Raw genomic sequence first — 15,357 nt, 5'->3', positions numbered from 1 at the left:
AAAAGGACTTTGATATTTTAATGAAGACATTAGGCCACTACTTTAAGCCTGTATGGCATTAAATAAACATTTCCTTTCCTTTTCACAAATCTCTGGCATTGAGACAGGTTTTTCCTATCTGGCAGTGAACATAACGAACATGGTAGGGGGTCCTTTCGGTAATAGTATATCGTGACCCCCCCTTGGCCCTGTGCCTGTTGTGTGTGCGCGTCTGTTCTGTAACAGTTTTTGGCATCCCTGGGTGGGCCAATAATTGCCCCCCCCGTCTGTTCTATAATAATTGCCCCCCCATCTGTTCTATAACAGTTACAAAATAATTGTTCCCCTTAATAATAATATAATATTCAGAATGCAATTTTCCCAACATTTTCTTACTCGGGTCTTTGTACATGTAATTGCTGTATCAAACTCCTTTGTTCAATAACAAAGTATCTCAGTCTTCCCAAAGCCAGAGTACACATCTAGCTTCTTTACTTTTATACTTAAATTATTTTGTAATCATTTTTTAACATGCAACAGATGGTAATGAATGAAGAGAAACCGCAAAAATCTCCGAAGTTATTATAGCTCAATTCAAATATTTACTGGGTGCCAACCTGAGCCAGGCACTATGCTGATACATAAGGTCACAGCCTCTATTCTTCTTAAATGAGTCAGAAAAGACATTTCCCATGAATGAAAAATGCCAGAATATACCACATGTAGTGACAGCCTAAGTATTGGGAAATCTAGTCATCTGGAAGGAAATATGTCAAAATTTCATCCGTAGTAAGACTGGGTGACTATTTTCTCAGCTTCTTTATATTTTTCCAAATATTCTATAACATACATTTATTGCTTTTATAACCTGAATAAAAATCTAATTGGGATAAAGTAATAACAGTAGTATTTACTGAGTATGTGTTATATAACTTGTGTACAAAGTGCTTCACATATCATCTTACTCAACAGAACCCTAATAAGAGTACTATCCAAATTTTAGAGATGAGGAAGCCAAGAGACACAATAACTTGCCAAAAGTGTCTTTTCTGTTATAAGTCTTACTTATATCCTCAAAAATAAGCAGAGATTAAGACAATGCCGACTTGTGTATTTATAAGAGTCAAAAATAGGTGAAACTTACTGGATATATGACCTTGTGCAAGTAACTAATTTCGCTAAGCCTCAGTTTCTCCTATATATGGAATTAATAGCCTCTATTTCACTCAGGGTTCTTAAGAGTATTTCATTGAGACCACTTATAATAAGAAGACAGAACTCTGGCAAATAATTGAATGCTCCATCAGTCTCTATCATCATTATAACTACTTTAAAAATCTGAGTAAATTATTTAACATCTCTGGGGTTCAGTTTCCATAAATGTAAATAGGTGACGAAAATACCTACACTATGCAATAACTGTGAGGACTGCATAGGATAATACATGGCAGTCATACCTATTATATTCTCCACAGGCCAAACAATATGGGACTGGCTAAATAACCTCCAATAAATGTATACAATGAAATACTTTACAACTGAATATTTAAGGGCATGAAAAAAGTACCTTGTATTCCTATTTTAGTCCAAGTAACGTTAATGTATGACTAAGTTTAAAAAGACAGCTACAGATAGTATATATAGTAAAATCCCTTTCACTTAAAAATATATAAATATACATTAATAGAAAAGGTGGCAAGAATACATTTCAAGATCTATAATTTGTAAATATCGGCAACTGCAGTTATTTTTAACAAAGTTCACTATCACCACACCACAGTCTCAAAAAGACAGAACAACCCCCAACCCCCCATATCTGTATGTTCAAAAAACCAGCAGCATTCCCAGACGCCATCAATTCACAGAAATTCTTCTATGAATATTAAGAAAAGAAACCACTCACTCTAAAACTTTTCTAATTTTAATGAGTTAAGGAGGGAGAAGGGAGTTATTTGTCTCTAATTAAAGAAATACATTTTCATTTCCCACAGTTCCAGTTAAAAGCCTTCACATTTTATACTGATATAATACAGAAAAACTACTTTGACTAAAATAGGAATACAAAAACATTTCCACAAGGGCATGTTTATTCCAAAAGATTCTGAGAACTCTAATTTTTTAGAGGTAATGAGTATTAATCTTTAAAATGAATATTTCACATCTGTCACTGAAGTTATAATCCTGTGATTATGACCAGAAAATACTGTCATGAAATTAACAAGACAGAAAAAAAGGACGATGCAGTTTCTTAATAAATAAAATGAATTAACAGGCAGATATGAAAGCTGGTATTCAGAAAAAGATAAAAACAACTATAAGAGATACTGGAAAAATATAAATTCTGACTTGGAAAAATATTAAATATCATACTGTAAAATACTTAGTTAAGAAGTGCTATTTCATTAATTTAAGGGTCCTAGTTCCAATTTTCATAGCAAATCATATTAATGTTTCACTTGAATTAATAACACTTAATCAATGGTTATACATGAATATGCAACATTCGCTCAACTTCAAAGGTAGGGAACAAAATAACAGAATTTGCAAAAGAAAAAAATAACCCTTTTAAACGACAGTGTTTACACAAACTCTCATTTTAAGCAAATTCCTGAGAAAATGCATCCTTTTCTCAATTCACATAAAGGATTCAAGATACCTCCTTAACACATGTGAAAAGCAAATTACTTCACTACTTTTCTCTTAAGTGTCATCACTTAATGACTCCCAGTAACCTAGAGAATTTTATTTTCAATATTTTAACAATAACCTAGAGGATTACTAGGAGGATTACTGACTCCCAGTAACCTAGAGGGTTTTATTTTTAGTATTTTAACAATGTCTCCCTCTGCTGTGAGAAAAAGGACTCAAAGTTTAATTTCCCTTAGATATAATTAAGTATGACAGGCTCTTGAATTATATTGTCTTAACATCATTTTGTTATAAAGTTGATAACATGTCACAGGAACATGTTAACCTGTTTGTATCATTGTATCAATCAGCCTACAGTAAAACTGGCTTCATCAGGCCTTGTTTCACTTAAAGTCACTACTTATCAATGACTTTAAGTGAGGACATACTGTACAGCTTAAAAGTTGGTACTCTAAGAGAGTAATACATCTTGCTTTGAATTAGGGCAAGAAAAATAATCATCCTTAGAATCTTTATCCTTTAATCCAAAACTCAGAAAAAACCTAAACAAAGAAGCACTAAGTTTATAGAAGTACAAGCATTCCTCCTGGGACAGACTGAACGATTTAGTAACTATGTGAACTTGGGAAAAACATTTAAAGTCCATGAACTTCAGTTTCTTTTCAGCTGTAAAACTAAAAATGCTTATAATCTGCCAACTTCATAGTATAACATCAGAATCCAGTTTAAATTCATTCACTGTATAATTACTGAGCACCCACTATATAAAATGCACAGGGCTTGGGTTGCCAAATTCAGCAAATGGAACATACTTTATTTACTTTAAAAAAATCACTCAATGTGTATAACATTAACTGGTCATCCTGTGCTTTATTTGGTAACCCTACCTGGAGCAGGTACAAAGACAAAAATATGATATGCTTCTTATCTTAAAAAGACTAAGCACAGTTACTAAGTGTAAGGGAAATAAAATGTATATATAATCAAATTAGTACACAAGAAAGAAAAGTAGTTATATAGCATTTAAAGACAAGAAAAAGAGCAAAAAAGAAAAAAGGAAATTGGGAACAAAGTAAGAGGGGTTAGGGAATGGTCAGAATCAACAAGTACTGACAAGACTCAAACAGAAAAAAACTGTTACACGAAAAAACATGAGTGTTTAGTTATATCCTCAACTTTAGCCACACAAACTTGTGTATTTACCATATATACTATTCTTTTTCTTTTCATTTTTTTAATTATAGTTGACATACAATATTATATTAGTACGGCATAGTGATGAAACATTCATATAACTTACGAAGTGATCCCCCTGATAAAGTCTAGTACCCATCTGACATCAGACCTAGTTAATACAATATTACTATTATTTCCTATGCTAAACTTCATATCCCTGTAATTATTTTTATAACTGGCAATTTGTACTTAATCCCTTTCACTATTCCACCCATCCCCTGAACCCCTCTTCCACCTGGCAACCATCAATCAATTTGTTCTCTGTATCTACCACACATACTATTCTTCCTAAGTACTGGGTTGGCCAAAAAGTCAATTTAGTTTTTCCCACAAAAGACAAGACATATTTGGCTATCTCCTGCTATTGGCTTCTAGTGGGTAGAGGCCTGGAGTGACCTAAATACCTCCCAATGCACAAGACAGCCAGATACACAAGCAACGAATTATTTGGCCAAAATATTAATAGTACCAAGAAACTCTGCAAATCACTTTTAACACATCTGATCAGTCACAGCACCTTCTCCATACACTGCACAAATCTTTTTTGTGTTTCAGTTGCGTTTTTACCTTTCTTGAAATAAAAAGCATGATACACTGAAAATACTGCACATCTCCTTCCATCTTCAATATTAAAATGGCTACACAAAAACTCACCAATTTTTATAAGTTTTTTAAATGTATGCTGATATGACAGCTGTCACAATACAATCTAAAAAAATTGTTTCTAATGAAGTTGAAGACAACTAAGCACTACTAGAGCCACTGTACAGTAAAAAAGTAAATGAACTTTTTGGCCAAACCAATATATGGAGTGGCTCAGTAACACAAATTTTTAAGTAACTTACCATCTATTCGTACAAATCTGTTTACGTTTAAAATACTTCAAAAGAACATGCACTGACCTCTTGAAAGAAATATGTACAAAAATGCCAAACTCAATTTTCTGACCTTTCTCCCTTTCCAAGTCTAGACAGGTTTTTGTGCTTAATTACTTTATCCAATATTTATTAAATAAGTTCTACACAATGTGGATGGGGCCAGTAAGACTAAAATCTTCTTGATAAGACTCATCCCTTTTCTCACTTTCTGTGGTCCAAGCAACTGTTTCCTCTCTCCGCCCAATAATTGCACAGCTTTATACTTTGTAATCTGCAAACAAGTGTACAGATCATTTTTAACTAGATGCAAATAAAACAAACAAACAAAAAAAAAACCCTGCCTCTTTTCTTTGCATTTCCTGTTCCAACCCTCTTCTTTCTGCAGGCCACTACCAGTCTTCATGACACACAGGCTGACCTTGAGTCTACCCTATGATAGAGAAATTCACATGTTCTGAAAACTTAAGACTCAATATTTAACAATATATTGCAGGACATGTAGAAAGGTGTAGTAATGAAAAACGTCTATTATATCATTCATTCTTGTTAACCTATCATACACCTTCACACAATTTTACAGATAAAAGGAGGAGTTCATCATCACCAAGCCCTCATTATATGAAATGTTAAAGGGACTTATCTAAGAAAAAGAAGATAAAAAATATGAACAGTGAAAAGACAGCAAACTAACAGTTATTAACAACCACACCTAAAACAAAAGAAAACTAAGAGGACAGCTAGATCAGGAGCAGAACCATAGAAATGAAGATCACATGGAGGGTTAGCAACAGGGGAGTGGGAGAAGGAGAAGGGGGGAGAAGGTACAGAAAATAAGTAGCATAGACCTTAGATAGAAAACAGATGGGGGGTAGGGCAAGAATAGTAGGGGAAATATAGAATCTAAAGAACTTGAGACACATGGACATAAACTAAAGGGGAGGAACGGTGGGGGAGGGGGGTGTAGGGGAGTGAAGGGGGGAATAGGACAACTGTAATGGCATAATCAATAAAATTTTTAAAAATTTTTTTAAAAAGAAGAAATTCAGAGCTTATTTAGTCCATATTCCTCCTTTTTATAGATGAAAATTTAGTCCTCTAGTCGTTGTGGTTAGTATGAATTTACAGGGCAAGCAAGATGCAGTCAGATTTTTTTTTCAGTTGTTTTTTCTTAATAAATTATACTACAATCTAGACATTTTGATTAATATATAAAATATTCTCTGAATTTTAATTCTATTATATAGTTTACTTGTTTTTAAAAATATAAAAAAATCTAAGAATTATACAAACTACAATTTAAATTGTTCATTAATACCCCACATCAAAGTAACCTAAAATTCAGCTTAACTAAAAAACAAACAAAAGTGCAGATTAAACCTTATAGTGGTTTGCATTTTTAACTTCATAAGGTAGAGTGAGAAAAGTATTTGTATTTCAAAACAGGTCAGATTGACAAGCTCAAGAGAAGAGACATTTGTCAGCATCAGATCTGAGAGAGAGGCTGTTTACTATATCTTTTTTGAAAAACTTTATTAAGAAGTGTTATACCTATCTTAATAAATACACAAACACCACTGTGGTTAAGTAGATTTTTACAATCTATTTTGGCAGGGGAAAATTGTTACTCGAAATTTATTGTTATTTACCTGATCCTTTCAGAGACATATAGCTGAAAGATCTATAAGCTTATAATCATATAGGTGATTAATTGACCAATGTTTCTATATTCTGAAAATATTACTACTGACAATTCAATTGTCTTACCTTTGTTGAAAGTACTTTAAATGTGCTCTGTTCTGGTATTATAGGATGAAGAAGTCTCAGTTTCAAACTATAATCCTCTCCAGAAGGAATTTTCACCAAAGCAGACAACTAATGAACACAAAATTAGGAGGACATTTTATAAATTTATATAATGAAGGATAAAATACTTAAATACAATCACAGAACTTCAATAACACTACAGGCTAAACACTTTATATGAAAGTATCAAATTTAAGAACCTCAAAATAATCCTTTTTTTTCATCTGGTGACCTTCACACAGATTCTCATATACATAATAGCAGAAAATAATGTTTTAAAACATATACTTAATGTTTACTCAAAGATAGAGGAATAATATGATACAGAATAAAGTATCCACATGCAAAACATCTACTTCTACCACTCACTCTTAAATATATATCATAAAGCTATAATAAATTCTAAGAAATTAAGATATTAAGTCATATTCATTTAATATCGTAAATTTGATGATGTATAAATCACACAAATATACCTTTCTTCATGAAGTATACCATATATATGTAAACAAATCACATATCTTACTAATATCTTTTATATTTGTCAACCAAGTTCTACTTTGAATTCCAAACATAAAGAAAAAAATGCACATCTAGCTATAACCTACAGTATCTATACTCTTGTCTCAAAGTTAAAATAATTCAAATTGAAAAGCAACGTTTTAGACTTCCATCAGCATTTCCCACATTATCTCAGGATGAAATGACATATCTGATAAACTGCAGTAGATTATTTGCAATATACTCTATTTGCAAATAAAAGTATTTAATCTCAACATTAAAAAATTGTTCAAAGACTAATGACCTCTTTTTCTGAAAATTCCACATTTACATCATTCTTCTGAACATTCTTGATCATGAGTGTTACGATTACTTGAGATTCAGTTTGATACCAGTCATACCTATTAAAAAAGAAAAAAACTTAAAACAGAAATTCTCATTTTCTTAAAGTTGTTGCTTATGTTTTGTCAAGATAAAAACTACAATCTGATAACAAGAGCTCCACCCTAAGGAACAAAATAGTGAAGCAGCTGTTGATTCACAACTAATTTTATGTAACTAATTAATTTTCTATGATCTGTAACAGGCAGAGAAGAACAGTAAGGCAGATGATGCCCCAAACCTTTCCACTGGACTTAAATACTTAAATGATTTTGGGGGTTCTCAGTTGTATCTCTAATTCTGTTGTGCTTACACTTATGTTAAAGAAATGAATTTTAAATGGCTAACAATTATTTTACATCATCACTAGGTCTGACACTCTCATTTCAATCTAACACTAAGTGAAGCACATCTATGCCTTTTTAACAGAGGAATACATGTAAGCTGACAGGGGTGAAGTAATCAGTCAGTTCATGGACCCAGGTCAGCTTGCCTGACTCCACACTCTTAAGATCTCTTAACTGAAGCCGGAAATAAACAGCCCTGAGCACAGGGAGCAGAAGCAAATAAGCCTAAATTAAAACAACTTAAACTTTAACTCATTCTACTAGGCACAAATTAAATATAGTATCTTCCTTCAATCTCAAGGTACGTGGGAAAACTAGCGTGCTTAGAGATTCTGAGTATCTTTCACGCCATAAGTTCTAAAAGTGAAAGAATCCTTACTTTCTAATAAATTAAACTAGATTTTTAAACACCATGAGGGCAAAGCTATTTCTCTATCATGTCACTATCACTTTCCCAAGACTAAGCACAGTGCCTGGTATACAGTATATTTATTAAATCAATGTTGGACTAGTTTATGCTCCAAAACCCATAATTATTTGATGTTATGTGTTCTGCCTCTGCTACTACCACCAAGCTAGTCAAAGTTCCTTGTATAGTTGGTACTTGGAGAGCCACAGTCAACCTCCCGGGAAAGAACATGAGCAAATTACTTTGTTTCAACATTTCCAAGCCATTTTTGGTAGTTAAGATGCACCTTGATTACAGCAATGAACTTTAGGAGTCTCACAGTTTCCCTCTGAAATTCAGTGAGGATGCAAAGTTCCAAATCAATGCCTTGTGTTTCTGTTACAGTCCTAAGATTACAAGTTATACACATGGCTAATAAATAATTTAAAATAAATTCAAATACTTGTGAGACGCTTATTCATTATTGTAATTGCAGCCCTCAGGAAGTTATCTTCAAGTCATAAAAAATTTACTACGAACATAAAAGACAGGTAAAGTTTACACTTCTATCAAGCCTACTACTAACTTACTTACCTGTGTATTAATAACTTAATTGGAACAGTCTCTTCTTAATACATGGAAAGGTAACATAACATGAAACCAGGTGAAACAAGTTTAAAGCAGAGAAATGATCTGAATTTAACCTTAAATATAAATACTAATACTCATAAGTAAACCTTTTACAATGACTTTTTTTGGCCCTGACCAGTGTAGTTGAGTTGGCTGAATATTGTCCCACAAAGCATCTGGCCACTAGTTCCGTTCCTGGTCGGGGCACATGCCTGGGCTGCGGGCCAGGTCCATGTCAGGGGTGCGCATGCAGGAAGCAGCCAGTCAATGTTTCTCTCCCTTTCTCCCTCCCTTTACCTCTTTCTAAGAATAAACAAAATCTTTTAAAAAATAGTTTTTCTGGGTTATAACACAATTTTTTTTAAAAACTAAGAAATACTTAAAATCACAGGGTAAGGACTTGGCTACTATTAAAAATACAGTTCTTTCTTTTTCCTTCAGACATATTTATCATGCACTGTTATATGAAAAAGAAACACTTACTTGATTTTTGACTGATGAGTCCTCTGGGATACAGACTGATTTTGGCAAGTTGAAAGGGAAAGGTTTTTACAAATTAGCTTAGCAACTGTACTATCGAAATGTATGTATTATTTATTTACCCAGTACTATAGTTAACTTTGATATGGAATAACCACCTACATGAAAATTTCCTTCAAAGAAAAAGCCTGGTAACTGTTAAATAATACTAGGCTTCACCAAAATTTAGAATATTCCGCATTTTATAATTTTATGAGTTTCAATTTCATAATAAATTCTTTTAAAATAAAAAATAGCATAAAAACAAAACTTTGTAAAGGTATGACTGAAAAAGTTTACATATAAAACGTCCAGTTTCAAGACTGAGTAACTCTCTAAACTGAAAATAGCAACATTTAAAAACCAATTTTTATAATACTGTATAACCTTCAGGCAACAAACTCTGCTCTGGAACATACAAAGCAACATTTACACAGTGCCTTCCTGGTAACACCTTGCTCCATTTATGGCCTCTCCCCAATAAATATTCTACATTGCCTATCAAGAAACAAAGTGAATGAATCTTGACCAATCCAAACCTTCCTAAATTACATGTGTTCCAGTTAAAACTATGTAAATTTAAAGAACTTGTTCAGAGTTACAGCTGTCCTTTAAACTGTCCCTAAACAAAAAGGGAAGACAGGGGGTTTGAAGGAAGAAAAATAAAACCACTTGAGAGAGCTGAACGGATCTCAGATTTAGTCTCCAGTGTTAACTATTGAGAAACACTTGAATCTAGACTATACCAAGTGGAAGCACTAACAAAACAGATTATTTCAGTTCATTCTGGCACCAAAATAAAACTAGATTAAACTACAACAGTGACAACATGCACTGGGTCTAAACAGCTATTTGTGTTATTCAAATGCCACTGTGTTCTTTTCAGGCGTAGTTCCAATCCCAAATATTGTTAAGACCTGGACAAAAATACTAACAGGTAAAGGAAGCCAACTTTTAAATACCTCCTCTAATCCATTCCCCAACTCATCATCCCTAGGAATATGAACAAACCTGGAGATATATGGATAGCCAGCTAAGCCTCACTTTTGGCAATATTCAAAACCCTCATCACTACATCTGCACATAACTGGCCTGATGCTCTCACAACATGGTGAAGCAGATTAGCTCTAGCAGGCCCAGTACACACATGAAGAAAGCTCCAAGAATTAAGTGATGTACTCAACGCCACAATGTAATTCTTTATGACCAAGACATGTATCTTCCATTAGAGATTAAAAAAAGACTCAAAAAAGGTTAAGTAACTGCCCATTTAGAGAGTTAGGACTCCACACCTATCTCCTGATCTCTCTCGTCATTTTATTTCTTGACTAAATACATAGAGGATCACTGCTAAAAACCAATGGTCATAATTTAACTATCTGTCTTATATATAAACCTAAATTGATTAAAACAAAAGTTGAACACTTTTCTTCTCTACCATAAGTTTTAATAATGGAAAAACTTGAAAATTTTCCTGTCCAAAACAACAACATAAAACTAAGACAGACGAACATTTCCAAATTTTAATATTTGTGTTTTAGCTTATCATGAGCAGCCCTGCAAGTACTTCAAGGCAGCAATTGTTCAGCCTAACCATGATGCTTTTCAGCAGAGAAAACAATCTTCCTGATAATACTAAAAATGCAATGAAAGAACCCTATAACTTTCATGACTATAAACTTCTATACTTATTTCACCAATGTTATTTCAGTTACTAAGAGAACAAGTATTTGAATGGTATTGCTTAATATTTAACTGAAAGATCATTCTGAGTCCCATCTCAAATATGCACGGTAATAACATAATTAAGTAAAAACATGAATGATAAAAACTTTGGACTTACCACGTTGGATTGTGGCTCTAGTAAAAAACAAAAAAAGAAAACATTTTCAGTTAATAGTACATTTATAGGCAAAGCTGTATATGTGGTTTCTCTGGCACACACATACTGATTAAGCAAACCAATTCCCCATACATTCCAAATTTTAAAAAGTGTTTAAATTTTGCACCTGAAACCACTTCCAATTCCTTAGTAATTACCAGTGATACCAACACAAAACAAATTCATCCAAATTTGCCTTTCAAAATAACAAACTAGGTGAAAATCAGAATATATTTGGAAGATTTCTGGGCAAGATAGCAGCACAGGTAAACACAGTACTCACCTGCTCCCACAATCACATCAAAATTACAACTAAACTACAAAAACAACATAATTCAGAACCACCTGAAATGTGGTTGCATGGAAGTCCTACAACTAAGGAATTAAATGAGCCACACTAAGACTGGTAGGAGGGGTGGAAATATGGAATGGGCTAGTTCCACACCCACATGTGGCCTACAAAAATTAGGAGGAATGTCTTGGCTGCAGAGGTCCCTGCTGAGGAGTGAGAGGTCCCCAACACTAGACCCCCAGCCCAAGGTTCCAGTGCCAGAAAACAATTCCCCATAACCTTCTGACTGTAAAAGTGAGCAGGCACTGAGACTGAAGGAGACAGAGGGCTTCTGAAAACCCAGAAAATTCCTCTTAAGCGGCCTATACACAGATTTACTCAGATTCATTCCTTCTGAGCCTCAGAGCTGTGCCAGCTGCTTGCTTAAAAGGTACCACCACCTCCACAGGGAGGAACTGAATTATCTGGCATCAGTGAGAGAGCTGGAGGACAGCTTTCTCCTGGACAAAAGTGATGGCAAAGGCCACAGTATCTTTTCTGAGCCCTCCCCACATAGAGCGAGGAGGCAAGTGACACATCTGAGACTCCATAAAACTGATTCATACCCTACCCTGTTTACCCTACCCTGCTGATTCCCTGAGGCCCTGCCCCACCCAACTGTTGGTCCCAACCAAGCTGGTTCCAGTGGGTTTTCCATACAAATGACCTTTCTTGCCTTAGCTTCACATTTTCCAAAAATCTCTCAAACAAGAAGCATCTGACCTCAGCAAGCCCCATATATATCACTTGCTTAGTGGACCCAGGCCCAAACTAGCAGCATCTGGCCTTGGTTCATAGCTTGGCTTTACCTGGATACCTCCAAGCCAAGCATAAGTAGCAGCCAACTGTACATAGCTTTGTAGCTCATGACAGATGGCCCCAGAAGAACACAGGCAGTAGCTGGTCTTGGCCTGTACCTCCTGGGAGGCCCTACAGCCAGTGCACCCAATGCACAGCTTCAGACTATGTCAAAACCACCACCACCTAACCACCTCTACAAGTGACACATTTGGGGGCAGACCAAGTGAGAACCAGAGCCCTGCTGAACTAAGTCCTATTCTGTGGAGTGGGCTTCTGCACAGCTGATCCTCCAAGGTGGTTGGTAATCAATTAGCAGCTGATTGGACTGGAGTACTGATATGCCAACAGCCATCAAGGTTCAATTACAAGAGGAGGTTGTACACATCCCACACAGGGGGCTTACCTTAAGTACCCAGCTTGGGTGACTGGGGAGGCTGTGCCCCTGGACCCCACAGAACACATAAGATATTAAACCAGTTTACCAAGCCTGGTGGATGTAACAACTCTACCTAATACATGGAAACAAACACAGGGAGGCTGCTAAATGAGGCAAAAAAATTTTTTAAAAACCAGGTCCCATGTGACAGAACCAAATAAAACTTCAGAAAAAGAACTAAACAAAATGAAGAAAGAACCAGTCAGAAATGAAAAATATACTAACTGAAACAAAGAATACATTGTGTAGAATCAACATAGAGTAGATGAAGCCGAGAATCAAAACAAAGATTTGGAGGAAAGGAAACAGAAAACATCCCATCAGAACAGCAAAAACAAAAAAGAATCCCCAAAAATAAGGTGTTGTAGACTGCTCTGCCTGGTTCTAGGAATTGTATCTCGACCCCTTGTGGCTAAGGGTGAGAGATGACCTCTGGAATGTGAGCCACAGGAGACCAAGCTTGTCTCTGGTAGCAAATGCTGCCTCAGTTCCTCTCCCTGCCCCCAGAGCTTGGTTGGAAGTCAATGACAGGTAAGACTCCTCACAGTGGGGGACAACCTAAGTAAGACTCCATCACCTGGGAGGCCTTCATGAAAGGACTCAGGGGGGCTGCAACAGAGAGCAATGGACCCCCCCCCCGCCCCACCACGCTTTGACATAGCCTGAGTCCCCATGTTCTTTGGGAGAAGCGCTTCCTGGCTCTAATCCCCTTAAGCCTGAATACCTGTTGGGGAGAGGTGCAGCTCCTTGCCTTGCTAGAGTGTGTCCTGGGGAAAATGTGGCATCACAAACACTTCCTGGTAAACCTGTGAAATCTGCTCTGCTAAGAGTGCTTTCATTCATGTGATTAGGGTCCAAGGGGAAATAAGTATGTCTCCCAAAGTTTCTACAACTCTCTTCCTGACAGACACTGACTCATAGTAAGCCCTCAGATATCTTTGAAGTGTTATCTACTGTTTCATCCTTGCCGCCCTGTATTCCTGTGTATTACAACCCAATAAAAGGCTATGGATGAGGGGACTCAAAGCCTTTTTCTCCTTGGAAAAACTGGCCACTGCTGGCTTTTGTCTCCCCTGAAAAACTGGCCACAGCCCGCTCCCCCTCCCCAAACAGATCTACCATGTCTCGGCCATATTTATTCACTTGTGTCTGTGGCACCAGGGAAACTCATGAAGAAGCCGCCCCCACAATAAGGATAGTGTAAGGATCCTCTGGGACAACTTCAAGCATACCGACTTCTGCATTATGTACGTGGTGAAAAAAGAAAGAAACTGAAAGCTTATTTGAGAAAATAATGACAGAAAACTTCCCTAACTTGGTAAAGCAAATAGACACACAAGTCCAGAAAGCAGAGAGTCCCAAACAGGACAAACCCCAAGAGGCCCATACCAAGACAAATCATAATTAAAATGCAAAAGGTTAAAGATGAACAATCCTGAAAGCAGCAAGAGAAAAGCAATTAATTATCTACAAGGGAGCTCACACAAGACCGTTAGTTGATTTCTCAACAGATATCTTCCAGACTAAAAGGGACTGGCAAGAAATATTCAGTGATGAAAAACAAGGACCTACAACCAAGATTACTCTATCCAGGAAGCTATCATTTAGAAGCGAAGGACAAATAAAGAGCTTCCCAGACAAGAAAAAGCTAAAGGAGTTCCATCAAGCCAGTACTATATAAAATGTTAAAAGGTCTTTTAAGAAAAAAAAACCATTAAACTTCTGATCAATAAAATGGCAATAAATACATATCTACCAACAATTCAATCTTTAAAAATATATATAAAAACAATGAGAACTGAAACAAATTCATATATATAGACATTTTGATGATTCCCAGATGGAAGGTTTGGGGGTATGGGTGGAAAAGGTGACAAGATTAAAAAGTACAATTTAGTAGCTACAGAAGAGTCATGGTGATATACATACAATACAGGGATTAGATTCAATAATATTCTGATACCTATGTATGGTGTCAGATGAGTGCAAGATTTATTGAGATGATCACTTAGTAAGTTATATATACCTATCGTAAGGGTACACTGAAACTAATATAATAATGTATGTCAACTGTAATTTTAAAACATTTTTAAGCCCTGGCTGGTGTAGCTCAGTGGATTTAGCGCGGGCTACGAACCAAAAGATCGAGGTTCAATTCCTAGTCAGGGCACACGCCTGGGTTGCAGGCCAGTTCCCACCAAGGGACACACAAGAGGCAACCATACATTGATGTTTCTCTCCTTCTCTCCTCCCCTTCACCTCTAAAGATAAATAGATAAAATTTAAAAAAAAAAACATTTTTAAATGATTTTAAAAAATTGAACTTCTGGCCAAGATAGAGGTATAAGTAGATACACTTTGCTTCCTTGCACAAAGAAAAGAAGGCCAACAACAAATTTAAAAACAAAAACAACCAGGGGATTTCTGCCGAGATGGAAGTGTAGGTGGAAACACTGTGAGATGGAGGCATAGGTGGAAACACTGTGCCTTCTCGCACAACCAAGTTTAAAACCAACAAAGTTTTAGCAACAAAAAACGCAGCTGAACCACACAAAATTGAACTATATGGAAGTCCAACAACAACGAACCATTCAGC

General features: G+C 35.7%; 1 protein-coding gene across 1 annotated transcript in view; it reads right to left on the bottom strand.

Moving 5' to 3' along the window:
- Window positions 1-15,357, bottom strand: part of SUGT1 (SGT1 homolog, MIS12 kinetochore complex assembly cochaperone) — a 53,057-nt gene that overhangs the window by 21,425 nt on the left and 16,275 nt on the right. Inside the window, exons 7-10 of the mRNA XM_037141247.2 lie at window positions 11,155-11,171; window positions 9,276-9,310; window positions 7,351-7,447; window positions 6,507-6,614 (exon numbers count right to left, since the gene is read on the bottom strand). Coding sequence (XP_036997142.2) covers window positions 6,507-6,614; window positions 7,351-7,447; window positions 9,276-9,310; window positions 11,155-11,171 — 257 coding nt within the window. The remainder of the gene's footprint in view (window positions 1-6,506; window positions 6,615-7,350; window positions 7,448-9,275; window positions 9,311-11,154; window positions 11,172-15,357) is intronic.

Source organism: Artibeus jamaicensis, unplaced genomic scaffold (genome assembly GCF_021234435.1).
Source record: "Artibeus jamaicensis isolate MK-2021 breed Jamaican fruit bat unplaced genomic scaffold, CSHL_Jam_final contig_415, whole genome shotgun sequence".
Taxonomy (NCBI): Eukaryota; Metazoa; Chordata; class Mammalia; order Chiroptera; family Phyllostomidae; genus Artibeus; species Artibeus jamaicensis.
This window is presented reverse-complemented; position numbering and strand designations above follow the sequence as displayed.